This window comes from Triturus cristatus, chromosome 2_2, assembly GCF_964204655.1.
Source record: "Triturus cristatus chromosome 2_2, aTriCri1.1, whole genome shotgun sequence".
Taxonomy (NCBI): domain Eukaryota; kingdom Metazoa; phylum Chordata; class Amphibia; order Caudata; family Salamandridae; genus Triturus; species Triturus cristatus.
Genome location: NC_140582.1, coordinates 410,695,450 through 410,720,765, shown reverse-complemented (window position 1 = coordinate 410,720,765; position 25,316 = coordinate 410,695,450). Strand labels below are relative to the sequence as shown.

At 42.7% G+C, this 25,316-nt stretch overlaps 1 protein-coding gene across 1 annotated transcript in view; it reads left to right on the top strand.

Moving 5' to 3' along the window:
• LOC146862305 (bifunctional heparan sulfate N-deacetylase/N-sulfotransferase 3) overlaps positions 1-25,316 on the top strand; it is a 534,449-nt gene that overhangs the window by 451,809 nt on the left and 57,324 nt on the right. The window contains exons 9-11 of the mRNA XM_085641499.1: positions 7,492-7,615; positions 13,486-13,660; positions 19,063-19,233. Coding sequence (XP_085497625.1) covers positions 7,492-7,615; positions 13,486-13,660; positions 19,063-19,233 — 470 coding nt within the window. The remainder of the gene's footprint in view (positions 1-7,491; positions 7,616-13,485; positions 13,661-19,062; positions 19,234-25,316) is intronic.

Here is a 25,316-nt window from a genome sequence, read left to right as displayed (position 1 = left end):
AGTGATACATGGGAGTTCAGCTCAAAATTGCAGTTTCTCTGTGTTAATGCAGTTGTGGGTGTTTACTGGTTGGTTGAACGGTTGAAATCAGCTTGTGATGGCTGAACTTGCCAGAGTGAAAGCTATGCATCTTTCTCTGTGCCTCATAGAACATTATGCTCATCAGTTGCAGGAGCTGCAGAGATATTTCATGTTCTATAAACAGTAAAAACCAAGCCGGGTGACGTTTGTGTACATAAGCTCATGAACTCAAGTAAAGTATCAACACTGCTAGCCAATTCTGAGAACCCGCAGGTTATTTCCATTACCCTGGCATATTGATGAGGATCAATAGGTCATTTTTACACATAATCTTTCCAACTCCCTTATGCTCTTCTAGAACCAATACAGATCTGCAGGCTTCGCTTTGTGGGGAAAAAGTGCAAATATGCATTAACTATTCATAATTGACTTACAGTATGTATTCTTCAAACTTAAGTGGTAATGTTATGGTTATGTAAGTACACGGTTTGTTAGGTGCACAACTCCTTAGCCCATACAGAGCACATACTAGCCACTTCACTTTAATCTTCAATTCCAGTGTAATGCTCACTCAGCGAGGTACACAATATCAATTTCTACCCAGTCTACAGAATCACAGTTGTTCCCCGGTGTACTTTCCTGCAGAGGGAGGTCAGCCTGGAACTGTGCCCCCTGGAGTGAGAGTGTTCTATCTTAACGCTGATCTTGACTCTCAGAGTCACTAGCTAACATTTTGATGCTGATCCAATCCTTCTGGCCGGTCTGCACTTGCCACCTTTAGTTCATAAGTAGCCCAGGCCATTATAACATTGTGCTAGTTTCAGAAGAAATAGATCCTTAAAATCGAACCCCCTCTACACGAAGGACTTGGTGGATTTTCTGAATCATGATCTCTTGGTGGACTCAAAGAAGCGTAGCCGATATCCGTAGGGTACATTTTAAACACTGCTTTGTGGTAATTAGTGTTTAAAAGTGAATAATGCACATAAAACTTGCTTTCTCAAGTAAGGTTTTCTTTGTTTCAAAGTGAGCATGCTTCATTCACAAGTTGGTAATTAAGTCTATTGACATGCTTACCACAATTTATTAGTGTAGACTTGTATAGTGCTTTGACAACACAGTGTGCAAATGGTTGGCAAGAATAAGCTGTCTGAGGAGAGGGACTCTTTCTGGTGGTCAGTGGTGGAGGCCTCATAAAAGTGGGTTTTTGGCTCTTTTTGTTGTCTGCAATTTCGAGAATTATCTCAAGTTATAAGATAAATTGTCCATTAGTTTTGAGCTGAGGAATGAAAAGTTCCCACACATCCATCCATGCTTTTTGGCACATTCCCAGATTTACCAATAGTAGGAAATCTGGGAATGCTTGAAAATTGTGCGCCTCCCAGATGAGGTGCAACGAGGAGAAATACCTTTATTTCTCCTCGTTGTCTCATTTTCTAAGTGTGATGCATTTTGCAGCACACTTAGAAAGAGGAAAATGCCTCTAAGAATTGTTTTTGTGTAGAAAGGTGTCCTGGCTGCAATGCCGGCCCCCTTGCTCCATGGTGCTAGGGTGCCTGTATTGGCGCTAGGACGCGCATAGTGTGCGAGCCCAGGGACAGAGCAGGAATGCACCATATTTTGGTAAATATTCTGCATTCTGTCCCTCTCCATATGACATAGCACAGCAAGTTGTCTTCCTGTATAGTGCTGTGTCAAATCTGGCCCAGTGTACATAAGGACGACTTGAGAGGTTCCATGAAGAACTTGTACAGAGAGTGTGAACTGATTGAGCGATGGGGGGCACTTTGATATTGTTTCAAACTACAGAGAAATGTCCATATTTTCACCACTTGGGACTAATTGGACTAATAAGATTTGAGCCAACAGAAAATTACTAGCTTAGTGCTCAAGCTATCTTTATGGGGCTTTGATCAACAAACAATCATTGGTCATGCTGAAAGCTGCAGAATGTACAACAGTAGTTAGAATTAGTTTCCAAGATCGTAGAACAGAAAAGCATTGTGTGCCACTTGGAGGATGGCAGTTTCAGTGCTGCATAATCAAGGAGATCATTAACTGTGATCAGTTGTATGAGCAGTAAGAAGCAGATAAAATTAACTAGCACAAGTATGATTTTGTTACTATTACTCCTTATGCCTAGATTCAGATCTATACAGTTGAGTTTTGTTTGACAATTTTGCTCTGCACAATTGTAAGTGTCCGGTTTTCAATGCAAACATCAAAGAAGGTACTAAGGGGTATATTTACAAGTCCCTGTCGCCACAGGATCATCACTTTTAACAACGTTCCTGTGGTGATAGGCGCATCGCCTTATTTACAAGGTGAAGTTAAGCTACTTAAGGTTGCCTTGCAAATAAGGCATCCTTTCACGCTATACTTAGCGTGAAAGGGGTGAGCAACGGGTTTTGTGGTGGGCGTTCTGCCACAACACCCATTGATTTTGACTCTGGCTGCTATTGAAAAGGAAGGCGTAAATAGGAGGCAGTGCCAAAATTAAAACCAGCGAAAACCTGGTCTTAACATGGCGAAACGAGGAGAAATGCTTTATTTCTCCTCATTGTTGCTGTTTCTATGTGTGCTGCATTGTGCAGCACACATAAAAACAGCAAAACACCATGAATGATTGTTTATGTGCAGGGAGGTGGCCGTTCCTGCACATAAATAATTAATCAAAAAAATTAAGATTTTTTCAGCACACAGACAAGCTTGTGATTGTTGATGTGTAGGAAGGGACACCTTCCTGCACATAAACAATCATTTCCTCAATCCAGACACCCATGGACTATGGTGCAAGTGTACCTGCCTTTGCGCTAGGCAGCTTAATTTAGCTCCAGCGCTAGGGAAAATGCAGAGATGTGCCATATCTTTTTAAATACGGCTCATCCCTGCATTTTCGGAATGGCGGAGAGTTGCGTTAGCCTTTTGTGCTTAGCACCACACTTCACCATTCCCTTGTAAATATGCCCCTAAATGTCTGCATTAAAATGACTTGACTAGAGAATACCATGTTGAATTCTGCATTGGAATTCTGGGTCCACACACTTATTTCCCATTCTGAGGGGTTTAACTCAAAATTGCAGGAATCCAATGTCGAGATTCCGGCTGATAACGGTAATTCGCGCCACCAGGATTCTCTGCATGGAATTCTGTAATACTCGTAATCCGACCCTGGTCTTATACATATTGTAAAAAAAATCACAGAAATAGAATAATGAAACAAAAATATAATATTATCATTAAGCCTTAAAATGTAATTTCTATAACAACCCTTCAAGACAAGTGACCAAAGCACCATTGTAAAGTTAGATAAAATCTGTATTCAATGCCCCAATTTAAAGACAAAGAATATGTGTTACATGCACGCTCGAGCCTTTGCTCCTTTGTTTTTGCTAGACGTTAATTTGGCAAGGAATGAACAAATGTCACTCTTGAGTAGGACCTCTCTAGGTAATTCCGGATTTAACACAGCTTCTATGAGAAGGGCGCTAAGAATACGTCAAACTTCATTGTTACTGTAAGCAAGCTGCCTAATGAGACTATAAAGGGGAGTAAATCTTATTAACTGCTTTAACTTTGAAAATATTTTAGTTGTTTTAATCCTATTCAGTGCGCATTTCTGCTGATTACAAGGAAGCTAATTAATGCAACAGGGTGAATGCAGTTCTACGTTTGCCATTGACAGACAAATGCAATCATTCATCGTGCAGTCTCCCTACACACTTGTGGGGATAGCGCTAACAGCTATTTAGGGCAGCGATATTGTGCACATAAGGCCTTTAGAAACTACAATCTATAACAAGGTCCCGTTTTAGGCATTTCTTTTAAGTTTTACTTGAATGACGCAGCGTTCATGTGCCAAACCCTTTAGGAGATATAATAGGTGTAAGAACTTTTGAATTTTAGGGATTTCCTCATGATTCAAGAGTGAAGAGGGCTTGACCCTTTCAAAAAAAGTGAATCCACCTCTGCTCCTTCCTTCATAGTTTCAGGGTGATCTGTAAAGTGGGTGCTAGGAAAAAGGGGGCGGTCCCAAGTCACGTTTTCCCCATAAATTGTTTCAGAAGAAAATTTGCCACAGCTACAGTCAAAACAGCAGAACGCAATTACACCAAGTTTGGCAGAAAGAAAGATCTTAGTCGAGAAAGTATGCTGTTTGTGATTTGGTGTAAATCCATTCAGTATTTTTTGATAAATTAAAATGTATGTATACATCACCGAAGAGGATCCACTGAGCCGACAGATCTAGAGATAAGAACTGATTGGCTGCCACCACATCAACAAAGATTTGGGGACAGACATTTTAGATCTTGGCAATTCAGTCTCATGTCCTGAAAAGATATACTCTTCCCCCCTAGTCCTGGTTGGAGGGTCCAAATAAATATTATTTCGAAAATGTTACTGCAAATCCACGATGGATCTGCAATTCTGCGGTAAATTGGAAAAACAACAGATTTTGTAAATAACAAAACAAAAACCTGGTCTGGGCCAGGTCCCTGGGGGCACAACACGGCTATGGTTTAGGGGACGGGGTCCCCTTTCCAAGCTTTCTTGATTCCCCAGGGACCCCATTCCCGGGTCCAGTTTCCTTATTGTTCAGGTAATGGGACACGTGCCCCCCCCCCCCCCCCCCAGCCTCTATGAGATCTCAGGGACTCCTTCCCGCTTGGGCTGATATTTGATAATTAGGGTAGGTGGTGCATGGCCACTCACCATGTGTATGAAGTCCCAAAGAACCCATAATCCAGGGCCGTCGTATAATTAGGGGAGAGGGTCATTCAGTTCCCCTCCCTGAGCCGTAAATCACCCCTGGGACCCCATTTCCCAAGGCCCAATCCAAGCAGTGTTTTGGGGACCCCATCCCAAGGGACAATGCTGTTTCCTGCCCGGGAGAGCACAGGCATACCCTACCTGCACTCTCCCAGGCTGGAAACACAACTTTGCTCCTTCCCAGGCAGGAGTACAGAAAAGAACTGCTCTCACTCAGGCAGGAGCAAAGTTAAAGAACCAGCTCCCACCTGCACCGCTATAGATGTTGGCTAGAAAGCCGGCAGGGGGCACCGGGGCCTTGGGGCTCTCCCCACATTCCCCAATGATAGAAGGATTCCCTTCTTGGGCCTTGCAAGGGATTATTACAACCATGTTTTATAATGTTGGGGGTGACTGCAAGGAATGCAGCAGCCCCCCCAACAACATTTAAAAAAAACAGCAAAGGGCTCGATACACAAAGAACCTCCACACTTGTGACATAGGCTCCACAGTCATGGCAGAGTCTCTACACTTGTGATGGAGTTTCCACAATGAGCAAATGCAGTGTGGAAATTCCACCATCAATCAATCAATCAATCAGGGGTTTATATAGCGTGCTACTCACCCGTGAGGGTCTGAAGACACGGGGGGGAGCAGCTCCGGGTCAGTCGAAAAGCCAGGTCTTGAGGTCCTTCCTGAACGTGTGCAGGGTCGGAGAGCGTCTGATATTCACAGGGAGCTCATTCCAGGTTTTGGCTGCGATGTAGGAGAAAGCTCTCCTGCCGGTTCTGTTTCTACACATGCAGAGTACCTCTGCCAGGGCGAGGTCGGCGGAGTGGAGATTCCTCTTGGGTGTGTGGAAGGATACTCTCTCTTTGGGGTATTTGGGTCCGATGTTGTGGAGGGATATGTAGGCGTGGGTGAGGACTTTGAAGGTAACCCTCTTCTCGACGGGGAGCCAGAGGAGGCCTCGTAGATGTTGGGTTATGTGCTCATGGAGCGGTGTCCCATGGACGAGTCTGGCTGCGGTGTTCTGGATGGTCTGGAGTCTGTGAAGAACAGTTCTGTTGATTCCGGCGTAGAGGGCATTGCCGTAGTCCAGTCTGCTGGTAATGAGTGTGCGGGTAACAGTCCTTCTACAGTCGGGGGGGATCCACTTGAAGGTCTTACGGAGGATGCGCAGGCAGTTGAAACTGGCGGAGGCAACGGCGTTGATCTGGCGGTTCATGGAGAGGGAGGAGTCAAGGATGATGCCGAGGTTCCAAGCGTGGTCTGTAGGGGTGGGTGGGCTCCCGAGGGCGGAATGCCACCAGGTGTTGTCCCAGGCGGAGGTGCAGGGAGTGAGGATGAGGGCCTCGGTTTTCTCTGAGTTTAGCGTCAGGCAGCTGTCCTTCATCCAGGCTGCCACGTTCTTCATACCTTCCTGGAAACAGTTTGGTGTCTTCGGGGTTCTTCGTGAGCGAGAGGATGAACTGAGCGCAGAGATTGCACCATGACTGAGGAACTTCCACCACGAGTGTGGAGACTCTTTGTGAATCTGGACCTCAGTCTCCTGGGTCACTGAATCACCATGACCTCAGGAGAATTTACCATATTTTTTCAAAAGTGCTCTGAGCTGGAGATCTATCCTCTTAAGCTGGAGTTCAGAGTCCCCTTGTGGTGGGTTCTGTGGCTGCATTTTGTGGCCTGAAAAATGTTCTAAGAAAGAATCAAAGAATTGTTAAAGCTCTTTGTTTTTTAAAATAAATCTTTATTAAATAAATTATGACAATCACTTTATTGATCATTGTAATGTGTGAATGTATAAAATATACATTTGATTATAATTATTGCTGACTTTTTGACAAAAACAATAGGTATGTTTTATATGTGTTGATGTGCATAGTCTTAAAGAAGCCAATAGGCACACTTTTTATATTTTAGTGATCCGACCATTTGACAAAGTCAATAGGTCTGCATTACTTAAAATGCACCTTTTATTTTGTTACATCACATAGTTAGTCACATACACACCGTGGGGGTTGGATGCAGAGCGTAGTGGGCCTGTGACCAACCTCACGCCTTGCATGGCCTTTGGTTGTGCACTGTTGGGGTAGTACACCCCTAAGGGGTTTTGGTTGGGCACAGGGCCTGGCCAATGCCATGGGTCCTAACAATGCACAGCAAAAGGTGGGTTGGTTGGGCCGCAGCGGGTGGTTAGGTGCAGGACCTGGCCTTGAGCCCTCACCATGCAATGCCAATTACCTTACATATTTCATCAATCATGATATATTCTACGACAGCATTGATAACATCACTGCAACATCTGAAGTTACTGCATTGATGGCAACACTGCACAGGATGGGATGCTTATATCTGTGTTTCTCTGGCTACTTGTTTGTTTGTATTTCTATGCATTTGAATATGTTGTCAGTTTTATTGTAGTGTATTGTATTGGCATTTATATAGCACTTACAACCCTTATTGAAACATTGAATGTGTATATGAATGTTCTGTATTTCCGTGTACCTACAATACAAAGGCCAAACCTATTGGCTTTGTCAGTGCTAATTAAGATGATGCTCACAGAGCATTTACTATGCCATAGGCACAATACCCAAAGGTGAAAACTGTATATTTTGTGTTGCAACTTTAGCAGGTCCTGTTGAACCTTGAGTTTTCCTCCTGTTTTTGATTCTCTGCAGTCTCTGTTTACACTTGGATTTTTTCTCCATACTGCAGGTACCACAGCCCTGTACCTGTTCCTAATTATGCATCCATCTATCATCAGCAACTCGCCCAGCCCCAGAACCTTTGAAGAAGTGCAGTTCTTCAATGGTAATAACTACCACCGTGGTATTGATTGGTAAGATGTGCTATGCAAACATTAGACCTAAGCTAGGATGCATATGCTGTTTGATATTAGAGCCAATAGAAGAGTTGTATGTGTATCTATAGTTGCAGATGCTTACCCTGGGCTCCCATTTTGTCCCATCCTCCTCCTTGCCGTCACTCTGACACCCAAACTAAGATGGCTCCTCGCCTTCAATTCCTCCCTTTCCCCTTGGGCCATTGCTCTGAGGCCCAAGTAACTAACACTGGCACAGGAAGTGTGCTCTGAGCTATAATCCAAACAAGGAAGGTTAGTAAAACAGCCATAATTGGGGTTTAGTTGACCTCTCACACTGCTGGGCCCTGGTGCCACTCCACCCGCAGCACCAATGATACCTACATTTCTGTAAAGCTGGCTGTCTGCCCAGCTCACCCCACTGGGCAATCACTCCAGGCCTTTTTAAACACAGCCCTGTTTCCTTTAAGGAAAATGACTTGGTTTAAAAAAACGTTGTAAAATGCGATTACAGGTATGGTGGTCAGCTGCCCCCTGCAGACCACCCTCGCTGTGATGATAAAAAAAAGGGACGGCCCAATACCCACCTGCAACAAGGGAAACTAACGAAGAACAGTTGTTCCTTGTGGAGCATTACATGTTATAAATTACAATCACTTTATGTAATAAACTATTTTAGTGGTAAACAATAATAATACTATTAAAGTATTACAAGAGGCAATAGAGATGTCAAGACATTCAGCTTTTATATATACAAAACATTTATTTCAACTTGCCCATGCTCAAGTGATCACACATGTAAAATTTAGAAAAGGACAAGAAGGCTGTGTAATACAGAGACTATGGTCTGATACAATAATTGTTTCGATTGTTGAAATAATTAGATTCCTAGACATCAAACATAAAATGCCCATTCAGTGCAGCATTTTGCTCTTGACGTCAATGGCGTTTCAATCCATGACGAATTGGAGCGTCATCAATCATCATCAGAACATGCAATTTCAAACAGAAAGTCACAGGAAAGGGGTCTCTGTGGAGAGAGGGCAAGAGAGGCCATTGTCAGGGGTATTTCCAATGAATGGCGAGATCTATGGGTTGTATGGGCATGTCACAAAAGTAGTGTACTTACACAGTAAAGAGGAGATTCAATCTGTAATGAGATGCCTATGTGAAAGTTGATTAATTGGTGCAAATAAGGGACCATCACAGAAGGTCAGCAACTTGGGACTTATTTGTTTAGAACCTGTCCTATAGATATGTAATAGTTAAAGCGTCCGAGGGTAAGATAACATTTTTAGAGAAGATCATTGAGTGATACCCCCTTAGAGGTTCCATTACCTATTAGTACTGCTGCAAGGAGTCAGGCTATCCATCGGCTATTTAGTAGGAGACATTATAATGTGACTTAAAAGATTACCTAAAACAGAGAATAATAATAAGAGAGTATCAACAGTTTACTCATAATAAAAGGTAAGGGTGGATCTCTACTTGATCCAAAAAGAAGTTCTTACTGGTGTATGAAGCGCTGAAAATCGAGAGGGTGGGCCCAAAGTAAACAGCTCATGCGGGCATCTTCTCAGAGTTTGGAAGTTCTCCCAAAACCTAAAATAAAAGTTATGAGTGGGTGTGTAGTTAAAAAAACAAGCAAAACGGATCTGAAATAGATCCATCCAACTGCCTTTTTTGGCGTCTTTGAGAGTCTAATATAAAAAAGTGAACACGCTGCTACCATGTTCGATGTGCAACTGATGATGGGAATCATCAGAAAATGCACAAAGTTGAGCCACATTTCTGTCAAGATAGCCGTCGCCTTTTGTGTACTATACATGGAAGAGTTCTAGATCATAGAGGGTCGAAAGACATTCTTAAGGCTGTGATTTTTTTGGGTTGATAAAAGGCGTATTTGGGAAAAATCAGGCAAAAATGATATTAAAGAAATAAGTAAATTAAAAAAAATGCAGGGGGCGTGCCGGGGCAATCAATGCGGAGTCATGTACGGTCAATTTAGTTGAATAATGTCATATCGTAGTGGTGCCGAAGTCATATAATGTGTCAGTGCTACATACAAAATATATGGCCCCATATGTAATTGTATCTCTGTAGCGTCATAATCATTAACTACATCAGTGTTGCACTCATTTATACAATCACCTTGGTTTTCAATAGAATATAGAAATTACTTAATTCACAAAATGGTATCTGTATTCAAAGAATCCGTACTGGGTTACTCACAAACAATTCTGGAATACAACAGACTTAATAGTGTTGAAAATACTTCAGAACCCGAATGCTACATGCATTAAGAGAGCCCACGTTCGGTTATACACAAACAATTCTGGATTTAAAAGGAATCATGTAGTTGAATATCAATTATTTTCCTAGTCTGGAATCTAAACCAATATGCTTGAATTTGTACATTGTGACAAGATCCCCAAGTGCTCAGTATCGTATCATCATATTTAAATGTACTTTTGAGGAACAATTATAACAGCTCATATCAACTGTGTCTATAATTCAAAATACTTCTTGTAAAAGATGAGTAAGGAGGCAGACATAGAGTTAGCTGAGAAGTAAATTTAAAAGTGCCATCCAGTGAATGATATAACACAGTTCAAACCCCAAACTGACTTTATCAAACAAAGCAACATGTTAGAGCGCCTATTGTCGGTGGTTGTTAACGATGCAGGGTTGGGTGAAGAGAACAGTTTTTGTCGCTACACTGAATGGCACCTTTAAAACATCCTTGGCATTTGCAGTGACACCCATCCTCATTCTTCCTTTATCTCCTGCACAGTAGCTGCCAAAGCAGCCACACAATTCCCAAGTTATTCTCCAGTGCTAGAGTCTTTACCCCAGCAGCTCATTATAATCAGGGCCACTAGAATTATGCGGCAGGAGAGTGACAAATTATGTGGCAGGGTTAAGTAAATTATGTGGCATAATGTTGCACATTTTGTAGTAGTATTACTTCATTATTTCGTCATTTTTAAACTTGCCAACTCTGCCTGATCATTGGTTGCACCTCATTACTACCAGTTTAATACCCAAATATAGCAATAAGCAATAGAAAGGTGACCTGCCCAAAGGGCCTTACACTGCGTCGCAACATGTGCTGCTGCATTTATCGTAACTTTGAAACCATTTGAGCTAAAAACTATTTTTTTTGTTAAAATCTACAGATTATGCAGCAGATGCTAGATTATTTGGCAAATGCAACAAATCTAAAATTATGCGAAAATTGCTGCACTATTGTGTAATTCCAGTGGCCCTAATAATAATAAGAAACTGATTGTGGGGGTAAAGAAAGCCACTGTTTCTATCCCGCAACCCTCTGGTATCGCGTGTAAGACACACAATTTATATAAGTGCCACTTCTAAAATACTAATTACCAACCAACTTCTATTCTTTCACTTTACCTGATTTGGGTCCTTGGCGACCACCATTTTAGAAAATCCAGTTGTTGTTAAATGCTCAGAGATTACTCAATATGACCAATTTTTCAGTGTGGTTTGACAATTCCCAGGCATAAAAGTGTGGCCAGATGTGCATAGCTTCTTGTTAGAAGGACACAGACATAGGGGTGTACAAACACAGTAGTATCTCAGGTAAAGCAAAATAAACATTGAAATAGCATTTGTGTTATTTCTGGCAAGTAGAAATTGAAAAATCTGACCAATAAATCAATAAAATGTTTACACGTCTTCTTTAAAGTTGAGAGCGAGAGCATGTCTGTAGGCCAAGCCTGATTTAGAGTGTGTCTGAGCTGACACCCATCAAAAACACAGTGGATGTCCCATCCTCCCTATTTAGACTGACTGGGCATCTAAACACTCTAAACCTGTGAGCAAGACATCTGCCTTTTTTGGCCAGTGTGCAAGAGAAGACGTGTAGGACCCTTTTCCATGTCCAGATGAAGGGCACTGCCACATAACTAGCGCACAGTCAGGCGAGAAGCCACAGTTTTCCAGCTAGGCAATGTGTCCTTCCTGAAAGTTTGATGGAGTCAGGAGGGTGAACCCCATCACAGCTGCTGACATCATCCTTGTCCAAAGCCCTAGGTAAAGAGAGAAAACCTCTACAATCCTGGGTCTGTCTCGATTACAGTGACAGGAACATCAGGCAGAGCCTAACTCCAATGTGCTTGAGGGCTACCAGAGTGATATGTAAAAGTTAAAATGAATGTACCTCTTAGTGATTACAATGCGCTCTGCCTGAAACGGATATCAGAATGGCTTTGGTGTTGATCTCGATAAATATGTCAAGATTAATTATCTTCTTATAAGCCAGTGAGATGGCCCATACCAGGTTCTGCTACATCAATGTGACAAGAGACAAGAGTGTGGCACTTATCCCAGTACATGGAGTCTTTATTCACTGAAGTATTTAACATTCTGTACCCAATGAATTAGTGAGCGACACTGGCACATATCACATTTAGACTTTGGATGAGGATGTGTGCCCCTCCTGTTCTGGTCAACGTCAATATAGTCTGTCAAGACATGGTGAAGAAACGCAAAGCTGTGTGTTCTTGCCAGAAGGAAGAAATCTTCTTTCCTAATGAAGCCCTCACCCACCAACCTAGTTGGTGGCATGCTTCATCATCGGGCCCACCTTGTGACACCGAGTGTGTCCCTGGTGTGCTACAACGCCTGTACGACAGCGGAGTGGGTATACTTGCTGAGTGTGGGTGGTGTGAAAGTGAGATTTAAAAACTGTCCAGTGGTCCCAAGAGATTAGTTTTAATGATTGGGCCTCTGGCAGTATTAAAATGCAAGGCAGCGGATGTAGGTGGAGTTGTATTTAGGAAACTCCTGCATCCTGTGTGTGGTCTACATGTTTCAGCCAGGCCTTTTATATAAACTGGCTTTCCTCAGGACCTAGAAACATGAAGTGTGCGATCTACACTCACTCTAGGGTATAGGTCAAAGTATGTGTAGCACACGCTAAGGTGCTCTATGTGTGAGAAGGCAGTTCCTTCTCAAAGCATTCAATAGCGATTAGCTACGAGTATCCCATGGGATTCCGGCAGAGGTACTGGCATACGTGCATGCCCAGGACCTGTAGAAACACCTCTTGTCGCTGCTTCGGATCTGGGCATGCACGTATGCCAGTACCTCTGCCGGAATCTCATGGGGCACTCATAGCTAATCGCTATCGAATGCTTTGAGAAGGAACTGCCTACTCACACATAGAGCACCTGAGCGTGTGCTACACATACTTTGACCTATACACTAGAGTGAATATAGATCGCACACTTCACGTTTCTAGGTCCTGAGGAAAGCCAGTTTATATAAAAGGCCTGGCTGAAACACGTAGACCACTCACAGGATGCAGAAATTTCCTAAATATAACTCCACCTACATCCGCTGCCTTGCATTTTAATACTGCCAGAGGCCCAATCATTAAAACTAATCTCTTGGGACCACTGGACAGTTTTTAAATCTCACTTTCAATCCACCCACACCGCACACTCAGCAAGTATACCCACTCCGCTGTAGTACATGCGTTGTAGCACACCAGGGACACACTCGGTGTCACCAGGTGGGCCCGATGATGAAGCATGCCACTAACTAGGTTGGTGGGTGAGGGCTTCATTAAGAAAGAAGATTTCTTCCTTCTGGCAAGAACACACAGCTTTGAGTTTCTTCACCACGTCTTGACAGACTAGTTCTCATTGATAAAACATAATTACCTAGGGGATATGGACTAGTTCTCATACATCTTCACTCGCCCTTTGATACTAATACTTCAACGTCAATATAGCACACCACCCAATGTGTTGTATGCTGCCTGTGAGGAAGCGAAGAGCTATATATTAACTGCAAAAACAAATACATGGTTTACAAGTATATGATTTAAAGGTTTTCAATATAATGTCTCGTTCCAGGTACATGGATTTCTTTCCCATTCCTTCCAATGTTACCACTGACTTCCTGTTTGAGAAGAGCGCCAACTATTTCCATTCAGAAGATGCTCCAAAGCGAGTAGCGGCTCTCATACCAAAGGCAAAGGTCATCACCATCCTCATTGACCCATCGGATCGCGCCTACTCCTGGTACCAAGTAAGACTTATACACACAGCCACAAGTCATAACCACTCAGGTCAAAGAATGGCACTTAGCGGCATATTACCAAGAAAGGATGCATTGAGGCGCCAAAGCAGCAACGCGTCAGCATTTCTTGCGCCTCCGTGAAAAAATCCTTACGCCCCATGGATGAGCCGTATTTGCAATGCGGAGCTTCATGGTGCAAGGTCCCAAGAATGCATCAGAAATTTTGACTTATGCATGGAAAGGATGCCGAAAGGCTTCCAATCCGAAAGTGGCGCATTGCTGTATTTGGTTATAAAACAGACTCAACTACAGCAATGCATCAAAAAACAGAGGCGATGCGTCCGTTTTGATTGACACAAGTGCCTACGGTATGGGGACCAATGTAATAGAGTGTCAAAATGTGAAAAACTCACCTTCCACTGTATTACATTGGTCCTGGATGTCACACATACAAGTGGACAACGTGTACTTATGTGTACCACTATTCCTACGTATGTGCAACATAAGTAATTAATGGAATGTAATGTGTGATTTACTGTGTTACCTACCTTATGTGTGCACTTACCTGTTGAGGGCATGTGACTTGATTGCAGATTACACTGTTTCAAATCACTTCAGTGGGTCAAATTCCTCTGAAACAGTCAATGCGTAATTCCTATGCCTGAGTTTTAGAGGCGTCGGAATTTTGACGCATCTCAAGCTCAGCGGTCTTCCTCCCGTTAAAAAAGCCAAAAATACTACTGCATCAGTTTTACAGGGGATTTTAGGGAGGAACGCCTCCCTTGCATATATTACAACTAAGGTTGCACTGCCGATTACAATGAAGGGAAAAAACGCAGCGGGCTGATGAAAAGTGACGCATAAGCCTAGATGCATCCCAGTGTAAATATGGAGCAATGACAGCACTGCCGCTGTGCCAAACAAAATGACGCGGCTCAAGCTCCTTGTAAATATGCCCCTTAATTTTAAAGGAATTCTGCTACTTACAAAATGCTTCATTGACATGTATAACAGTTCGCCTACCAAAAACGTTTCAGAGATGTTTTCCAGTTGTATTTATAGGGCATTTCAGTCCTCGCAAAACCTAACCAAAGTCTGAGGAAATGGGAAATGGGAAAAGGTATCCTTGCCACACACTCTCCAAAAGCATATTGTGGGTCAAAATGGCTCAATCTGTGCCATGTTTGAAGAACTTTGTATGTTTGAATAGTTACAATTGTCATATATTGTCTTGAATATTGTTTCGGTGTATAACGTTTTGAAGACCATCACAACTATCACAATTATTGACCCTCTCATTTGACGTTGAGAGCACACAGCCACCTTTTGTGGATTTCATAGTGGGACAACTATAGACAGAGGCTGCCTGAGTCCAAAACATTTAAATGACAATCTTTGAATTGTATAAGGTGGTCGTAAAAAGGATATTGCGGTGCTCTATTTAGGATCATGAAGATCTACAGAAACCCTCTTCACAGAAGGATTCTTGGCTATATTTGGAAACAGAATTATCAATTGTAATGAACTCTAATGTAATTAATGTTATTTATAAAACTGCCAACTCTTTTGTAGGTTGCGTAGAGTTAATAAATAAACCTAGTAAAAAAATAGATGAATATTCAGCTGGCTCTAACAGCTCTCCTACACATGGCTGTACCTGTTTTAGACTTGATTGGATGGGTCCATATGTTACTGCAGTCGCTGGATTGGCCACAGCGAATTAACCATCAGTACCCTGCCCTTGCTATCGTTACCCTCAAATGATCTAAAGGTGCCCTGATGGTTTCATGCACATCTGAGGGCCTCTCCCTAGTCTCCAAGCCATTTCCTTTTCCCCTTTTAGTGGAGGTAACTGAGGAAGACCAGCAGAACCCTTTCTTCCAAAAAAAACATTTACCCTCTTAAAATTCGCATACCTGGTGGCAATTCTGGATCCTAAAGAATTTCCCGATTCCTAGAAAAAGAAGAAGAAAAGATGTGTTCTTCGTGGTGCCAGTGTCCATCTTGGACTTAACTACCTAATACAGCACGTGACTGGAGGGGAGCTCTGCCTGCGGCTTTGTCTGCCTCTCTGTTGTTTACGCCATCAAGTTCTTGGGTGTTTATGTGAACTGATAGCGCCGGATTCCCAAGGAGAATAGAGTTTGAACTCCCACAAACACTCTTGAGATCTTGAGAGCCTGTTTACCATTTACCTTAACCTTCTGCATGTCTGCACACTGGAAAAGTGAGAGACTTTGACTGAGATCCCTGCCTGATGTGCAGCACTCACAGTCTGAAGAAATGTTGACTGACTTTTTCTCACAAGTCCATCCAAGATCATTGTCCCCTCACACTGCAGGCCATGACAGTTAGTGACAGTAAACCTGACTTCCACAAAATGAAAAGCAAGGAAGTAAAATCAGCAAAACCATACAAAGCTGTTGCTGCCAGCATTTACCCCTGATGAGCGCTTTGCACCACCTGCAGATTTTCCTGCCTGGTTTTTCTCTTTTGCTGTGACAACCTAGCCTGCTATCTCACTTTGTGGAGCCCTTACTGGATGAAGTTTTGAGGCCCATCCTGCGAGTTATTTGCTCCCCCCAAAAAAGCTATGGCCTGATTACCCATTGTGCTGAGCAAAATTCCTGTGTGGATTTTCACTTCACATAATTATGGATATCCCAGGCACAGGAACACTGGACCTGATTTTACCCGCCAGAAATTCTGGATGGTCAATTGCTTTCAGAATGCCTATCATCCAGTCCCATTCACAAAACCCTGCTGAACCCTTAGTCAGGGCCCTTCCCCTATCCCGCACAGGAGCCCTCACAGACATTCGCAATGTGCTACCAGCAGTGGCAAATATCTGCAATATTTCCCAAGAAATCGGAAATTCCATGCAGAATTCCAGCAGGAAAAAGCAGGGTGGCAAAGTTAGTTCCCATTCTGTGTTTAAGTTGTAATCGTAGGAACTCTTTGTCGAGATATTATACTGTGTTGGAAATTCCAAACACCTGGAATCTGACCAGAACTTGTAATCTGGCCCTAACAGTAACTTTGTTCTACAGGATTAACCATGTGCACTCACGAGAGGGAAATCTTTAGGCCAATGTCGCTCTGCAAAGTCCATTAGACATACTTTGTTATTGCATCTTACTTGTTTACCTTTTGCAGCTGGCGTCCTTTGAATGCCCAAGGAACTGTGTTAACAGTTACTCCCATTCACTTTCACCGCACTAAGTAAATCCATTTATTTCTATGTTCCCGTTATCATTTTTCTTTAAAAATGTGAATGTGTTCCTAATCGCCTGTGTTATAATAGCTAATCGCATCTTACATCCATACCTGCCATACCTGGGAGGGGGCGAGGCTGTGGAGTGGCACGGTCTGGTGCAGAGAACTATCCAAGAGGTACTCTGCCCCTCAACAAGCCCCCCACCCCCTCCCAATAAAAAAAAGCATTGGCATAGCCAATAGGTCTCGCCTTTGGGACCTTATAAGTGTTTAGCCATGCAACAGTTGCATAACTAAATACTTATAAGGTCCCAAAAGCAAAACCTATTGGCTATGCCAAGCGGCCGTGCGGCCGCGAAAGTGATCGCGATCAAACCTCAAAGCGACCTTGCGGCCGCGAAAGTGAAAGTAATCGCGGTCAAGCGCTGCACGCGTGCCCGCGCACACGCACTGTAACTCTTGGCTGGCCTGGTACCACTTTTTGGAGCCCTCTCAAAAAGTCTCGCCAGACCAGCACATGCGCTGGGTCAGGCGAGACCTAAAAATGACCATCCAGGCTGTTGGCGATGTCCTGGGGTGTTTTTACACCTTTTAATGCGCATGGGCTGCTTACAGCCTCTGAAAACCACTGTTTACAATGGTTTTCAGCTCGTTCTCGCTGCCACTGTGTGATTTCGGTTCCTCACTGAGTGATCGTGTGAAAGGAGCCAAAATCGTGTGACACACGGTGGCACCATGTGAGTTGGCAGGTATGTACATTCATCAGTGAGGCACTCAGCAATCAAACGTTTCTTACTCCTGAGTGACTTGAATAAAGCCTATTTTAATAGCTTGAGTTAAGACTACTGTGGGTAAAGAGTAGTATATTTTTTTTTACAGTGAATGGAGTTCAGAAATGTTGCTCTTTTTTTAAAACAAAACAGGCCTAATTCCTTTTAACCATTTTTGTTCCTCGTGTGATCTAAAAGAGAGCAAAAGGAACCTCCTCTAAATTACAACACCATGGCAATACATGAAGCAAACCGATTTCACAATGTTTCTCTGCGTTTACATACTTGAGGCCTGATATAGAGTTTGGCAGACCACTACTCCATGAAAATGTGCCGGATATGCCGTCACCTTATTACAAGTGACATCGGAAGTATTGTTTTTGTAATAAGGTGGTTAGGATGTGTGTCATGTTTTTCGCCGTGTAATCCATCTGCCAAACTCTAACTTAGGCCCTAGGAAAGGCAGATCATAAAATTATTCTACTTTCTAAATGTGAAAAATTGAATTACAGCATTGGCAAAATCTGTCTGTTGCATTTTATTATATAAGTAACAAAATAGTGCATAACCAGACAAATTAATTTTTTTCATATATTTTTCTCATAAAATGCCATTCATGGGATGTGATTCTTTTCTGCACTCACTGTATTGCCCACTTAGCTTATAAGCAACAGGTGTGGTCTGTATATCTACTCGTGGTTCCATGACCCGTCCTCCATTTCTGCTTTGATGCAAACAGCTTTCTATAAATAGACTTAAGCAGACTATGTTTGCTCCACTCCATTGTAGAGAAGGACTAAAATAATGTAAAATGAAATTGTCCTGTTTTTATACGATTTCAATTTTCGATAATTTGCCCCCCCCCCCCCCCCTGTATGCTTTAGGTGCACACAACACCAGCTGTCATGCCAATTGAATTCAATTCTTTGCTTGTGTTTGGTGGGAAAAGTCTTCCCTATCACCTCTCATGACACTGTTAATGCTTATGGTCCATCCCTCTTTCCTTCTTTTAGGCTGTGATCACATTTTGTTATAAAGATGGTCAGTCCATTAGCAAAATACCGTTCGGCATCACAAATGTTTTTTGAATCCTACATTTTCCTATAAAGATGACCAATGTATAAAAAAAGAAACTGCTCAGCATCTCAAATGATCTTTGAATCTTAAATCATGTCTTGATAACTATTCATGCTAGAAGAAGGACTTCATGTTGACCCAAAATAGTGCTATTTTCATTCAAAGTTCAGAAAATACCGCCATTCTAACATACTAACTACTGGATTTCTTCTCATTCCATCCACCATCTTTGATGTTAACAGATTTCCTGGCCCTCTATAGTGCATGCAATTTAAGTGGCTGCTTTCTCACTTGTATCTCAATTTCTATGCAAGAAATAGCAACAGAACACCTCCTCTTTTCTTGTAGCACCAGCGATCGCATGAGGACCCTGCTGCTCTCAAGTTCACTTTCTACGAAGTGATAACAGCCAGCCATCACGCCCCTTCAGAGTTAAAAAGTCTACAAAAGAGATGCCTGGTGCCTGGCTGGTATGCTACTCACATAGAACGATGGCTAACATACTTCCCTTCTGGGCAGGTAATGTGAAACAATTTTTTTTTTAATAACCTGTCGAAAATCAAGGCTATTACAAAGGGGTATATTACAGTAGAGGAAACTTCAACTAGACTGACCCATCACTTCTGTACTTAGATTTGTAGCACAGGTGGATTGGTATGTTATTCCCATCATGCAAGTGATCTACCAAAGTTATTCTTTACATTTCTGAAGTATTGTGCTACTCCGAAGTACATCTACAAATCAAGATATTCTATATAAAAGCCACATAATTGCGCATGCAAAAAATATGATTTATGTATGGTCTTTATATGTATGATGAAAGATTCCTTCACTGCAATCTTTCATTTTTTTTTTTTTTTAATATTGCTTTATGCTTACAACCAGGCATTTATGATTGTGAAGAGCAAAATATGTGCTCTTATGAGTATGTCACCTGTACAACACAGAAATAACTGCCCTTCAAACAAGGTATGGTGTAGGAAAAAATCACAGCTCAACCAATGACAGGATTCTTGATGTCAGATTCAGGAACTTGTCTTCTCTTTGTGATTAATTTATGCACATATAGCTCATGCAAGTTGTTGGAAAGTTGGTTAATTACGCACCTACCACTACCAATAAGGCCACTAATGCAGTGTACAGTCCAGTAAAGCTCTCAATAAATTAGTCCCTTGCTCAACCATTGGAATCTGCCAGCGAGCAGTCAGGCCTAACTTAGGAGACAGGAGAAAAAGCATTTAAAAACACAAATACACCAAATAAGTAAAACACCAAACCCAATAATTCACTTACTACTTTTGGTATTCACAGAAGGCATTTAGTAGTAGTAAGTCTGTCTTAAGTCTGTCTTAAGTCTGTTGTAAGTTTGTCTTAAGTTTGTCTTAAGTCTGTCTTAAGTCAAACGTAAGACAAAATCCTAACTTTACTACTACTAAATGCCTTCTGTGAATACCAAAAGTAGTAAGTTTAGGATTTCGTCTCAGATTAGTTCTGTGAATTGGCCCCTAAGTGTCCAAAACACAGATCCAAAGGTATGGAATCTCCTAGATTGTCTCTGGGATGTCTGGACTACAATTCCCACAATGCTCCTTGACAAATCCTTAGAAGTCCTCTGGACGCACTCCAGGATAGGGACACTTGGTGGAGATGATGCGGTTGGGCTCTGTTAACCTGTAGCTTGCAAGCAGTCCACTCCTCAATCCTTCTTGAAGCAAGGTACAGTCCCCAGGGCTGAAGTACCAGATTGTGCCACATGTGCAGTCAGTCCACGTGCAGGTCTTTGTGTGCAAATACAGATTTGAGCAGGGCAGTCCTTCTCCTTGTAGTTTCAGGCAGTAGATACGAGAGACTATGAAGCTCTCACATATTCATTCAGTGGTCTGGGGTGACAAGCAGAGGGGCACCTGTGTCCAATGAGATGCTGGATGCCACCTAAAAGCATGACAACTTCCTCCAAAGTGGGACCTCTTCTTGTCCCACAAAGCACTGCACTTCCAAAATCCAATATGGATGAATTCTCTCCAGAGGAGTAAGAGCTGGCTTCTGCAGAACTTCCATCAGATAACCTCTGCTCCAACCTGGCCACTTATCGTCTAATCGAAGCAAACTGGCTAAGCCTATTAGCGCTGACTAATCAGGAGAGACTGCTAGAAGGCTGGGTTTTGGTTCACAGACAAGAAAGTCTTATAACTTCTGTTCTATATTAGTTATGACAAATTCAACAGTGGCAAGTTGTTGAATTCATCAACACCAATCTTTTAAGTTCTTGAGGATTTTTATTTACTCCTTCCCTAGCAATAGTTATCCTTACATGAAATATTGCAATGTTAGCCTATGGGGCTAAGTACCTACAGCGGGGAAAGGTTAAATGGCCAGATGTTCCCTCACCAGGGCATATAAAACATCTTTTAGAAGGATCCTGCCTATAGTTACATGGCCCCACCCCTGGGACACCTAGGGGAGACCTTGGGGTGCCTAATATGTAAAAAGATAAGGCAAAGTATCACTTTCTAAGTGCCCATATCATCAAAGTCAAATGTGCATTCAATTTCATTTAAATTCAGTCAATGACAGCTGGCTCTCAGCAGTGTACACATGCCTGTGCAGAAAATCTGCTGGGTCTCTAAACGTCCATGCCCTGTTATATACTAGGGGCTTATAGGCAGCTTGAACCCCCTAGTCCTATTATATGCTAGTGTCTTATAAGGTCTGCCAATACCCATTGTGAGAATTTACTTTTAAAGGCAGGCTGCAAGGCAGGGCTGCCTTTAACAGGACACCAGACACACAGCAGTGCACACATGTAAGTGGAGAAACTTTGCTGTGCCTCGAAACCTCCATGCCCAATTATTTACTAGGGAGTTATAGGTGGATTGCACACCCCGGGCCCTATTATCTACTAGGGACTTATGGGGTCTGTCTTTACCAATTGTATGTGTACCCTATTATATGTACCTTTTTAAAACATAGCACTGGCCATGAACGTCGTTAGCAGACCCCAGGGTACAGTAAGAGTCAGTTACCACCAGTGTTATTCAGAACAACATGGAGGTGAACAGGCCAAATGGATGACTTTCTAGCACAAGTGTTCACAGTTTAGTGACAAAATCAGGAGGCAAAATACTACTTTGGTTTCTGAAGGGGAAAATGTAAGAATAGTTATGAAAGTGTTAAGGAGCTTAAACATCTCAAGCTGGATATTACACTCCGTGTTATTTTCGAACTTCAGTGTCTGTAAGGTCTTCAAATAGTGTGCCCAAGTATCAATTAATTAGACATGAATTTGCAAAAAATACAGGCTTTAAAAAAAAATGTATGTATGTGGTTCTTAATCAATCAATCAGGCAAATTATTAATTTGTATTTTGTCTTAGCGCATACTCTTTTCGGATGAGAGGGTAAAATGGCTATCCTTCACATGAAATAGGTGAATGCATTTGAAAGATTTTAGGTGTACACCTTCACCTAATAAGCTGCCTAAATAATCCTGTCTCAAGTTTAATTTGCTGCTATAAGAAATTGTCCTGTGATACTAAGGGAAAGAGAGGTCAAACACTTTTAAACATAAAATGTATAATGCTACTGCATGGGTATCCTCACAGAGGTAAACAAAAGATCACCTTTTGTCACCTTTTAGTTGTGTGGAAAAAGTGGAAGGCTTCCTGTTAGGGATGTGGGGGGAGAGTTGCAAGAATATAACAACTGAAATAACAAGGAGTTAAACAATGAAAAAAATGTAAAGCTCACAACAGGATCATACACAGAAATGCATTAACTATTTCCAGAAGGTCAATTGTGCCAACCATGTGTTTTATTTGGAACACGTCTTTAGTGACAACCAGGTGTGTTGACTTTGGGTTATCTACAATATAAAACACATGCAATAAAACCCTTGGGCTCGATTCACAGACATGTTGCTGTTACTTACTCATGTACTCATCAATTTCAAATGTAAACCAGGAATACGCCAGGAATACTGGCTAACCTGTGAAATTATTACGTCAGGAGTGCTACAGGAGTAGGTCACACTTACACACCAGTCTTTGTGAATCAGGTCAATTGAGAGCAAGCAGAAATATTTGTATAAAGAAGGAATACGCCACCAGGAATTTGAAAACAGGGAAGGAAGGGAACAAAGAAATTACTCCAGGAATGTTTTAAATGAAACACTTCCATTCATTTTGCAAAGTGCAAGTAACCAAAGATGCTTCTAATAAGCTGCAGTGGGAAATTCCAGAATACAGCACTGAAGAAAGATTGTGAAATAGTCTTCTAATTAAGAAATCTGATTTGGCAACCAGAGGACCAAAGACCACAAATATTCTCAACTTGGAGATCAGGCATGAACAAGGAGGTATCGCTTTGTTCGCCCTAAGTTGGCAGGGTATGCCCAAACGTGGGTCCCTTGCTCACTTTGCCACTGGATTCAAGATAGCCTAGCTGATGAGGGTTATGAACACGAAACCGGTCCCAGGATGCTTTTTTCAGGTCCAGGGTAGACTTGGCTTGGCAGTTCGGGCTGCACTGTTCCCATGAGGCACAGGGTCAGACTGATTTGCCTATGGCCATGTCTGAACTGGGGTGGTGGAGTGAGCTAAATAATGATGATGGATTGAACCCAGATCAGTTGACTGGGGGTGAATGTTTGATTTGCTCAAACGCTCCGTCCATCATCCCCTTTGGTATCGCTTTGTTCGCCCTAAGTTGGCAGGGTATGCCCAGACGTGGGTCCCTTCCTCACTTTGCCACTGGATTCAAGATAGCCTGGCTGATGAGGGTTATGAACCCGAAACCGGTCCCAGGATGCTTGTTTCCGGTCCAGGGAAGACTTGGCTTGGCAGTTCAGGCTGGACTGTTCCCATGAGGCTCAGGGTCAGGCTGATTTGCATATGGCCATGTCTGAACTGGGGTGGTGGAGTGAGCTAAAGAATGATGATGGATTAAACCCAGATCAGTTGACTGGGGGTGAATGTTTGATTTGCTCAAACGCTCCGTCCATCATCCCCTTTGGTATTGCTTTGTTCGCCCTAAGTTGGCAGGGTATGCCCAGACGTGGGTCTCTTCCTCACTTTGCCACTGGATTCAAGATAGCCTGGCTGATGAGGGTTACGAACCCGAAACCGGTTCCAGGATGCTTGTTTCCAGTCCAGGGAAGACATGGCTTGGCAGATCGGGCTGGACTGTTCCCATGAGGCACAGGGTCAGACTGATTTGCATATGGCCATATCTGAACTGGGGTGGTGGAGTGAGCTAAAGAATGATGATGGATTAAACCCAGATCAGTTGACAGGGGGTGAGTGTTTGATTTGCTCAAACGCTCCGTCCATCATCCCCTTTGGTATCGCTTTGTTTTCCCTAAGTTGGTAGGGTATGCCCAGACGTCGGTCCCTTGCTCACTTTGCCACTGGATTCAAGAAAGCCTGGCTGATGAGGGTTATGAACCCGAAACCGGTCTCAGGATGCTTGTTTCTGGTGCAGGGAAGACATGGCTTGGCAGTTCGGGCTGGACTGTTCCCATGAGGCACAGGGTCAGTCTGATTTGCATATGGCCATGTCTGAACTGGGGTGGTGGAGTGAGCTAAAGAATGATAATGGATTAAACCCAGATCAGTTGACTGGGGGTGAGTGTTTGATTTGCTCAAACGCTCCATCCATCATCCCCTTTGGTATCGCTTTGTTCACCCTAAGTTGGCAGGGTATGCCCAGACGTGGGTCCCTTGCTCACTTTGCCATTGGATTCAAGATAGCCTGGCTGATGAGGGTTATGAACCCGAAACCGGTCCCAGGATGCTTGTTTCCGATCCAGGGAAGACATGGCTTGGCAGTTCAGGCTGGACTGTTCCCATGAGGCACAGGGTCAGACTGATTTGCATATGGCCATGTCTGAACTGGGGTGGTGGAGTGAGCTAAAGAATGATGATGGATTAAACCCAGATCAGTTGACTGGGGTTGAATGTTTGATTTGCTCAAATGCTCCGTCCATCATCCTCTTTGGTATCGCTTTGCACTTTGTTAGAGGCAGATTCTCAGTGCTTAATTTGAACTGGTGGTTTCTTGTGCTCGGCTCCAGTACTTAATTGTCAACACCGGCGCTTGTGACAGTTTGCCAAAGGATGGCACTGTCTTGCCAATTTATAGGAGACCACAACAACAGGTAATTATTAATTTAATATATAAATTAACAAGCATTTACAATGCAATGGTCTCGGCATTGTTTAAGTAAGAGCTATTGGAATTGCTCATGACATTATTTTTGGTTATGTTTTTGTTTTTAAAACATTTAAAAAAACAGCATTGTTATTTACAATGTCAATAGCTTAATCACTCTCAAATGCGAGACCAATTGCATTTGCACCCACACACACAAAGCCACCCACAAACTCAGAGCCACCCACAGAGCCACTCACATAGAGCAACCCACACACAAATAGAACCACCCACAGAGCCACCTACACTCACACACGCAGTAGCCCACTGACCTATTTACATTATGTGCACTTTGTGATCTGCATGGTACATGTTCTTTGCTGCAGGCACATTAACCCTATGTGCTACCTTTCCAGGAGTCAAAACTTCCACTAGACAAAACTCTGATCTCTCCCT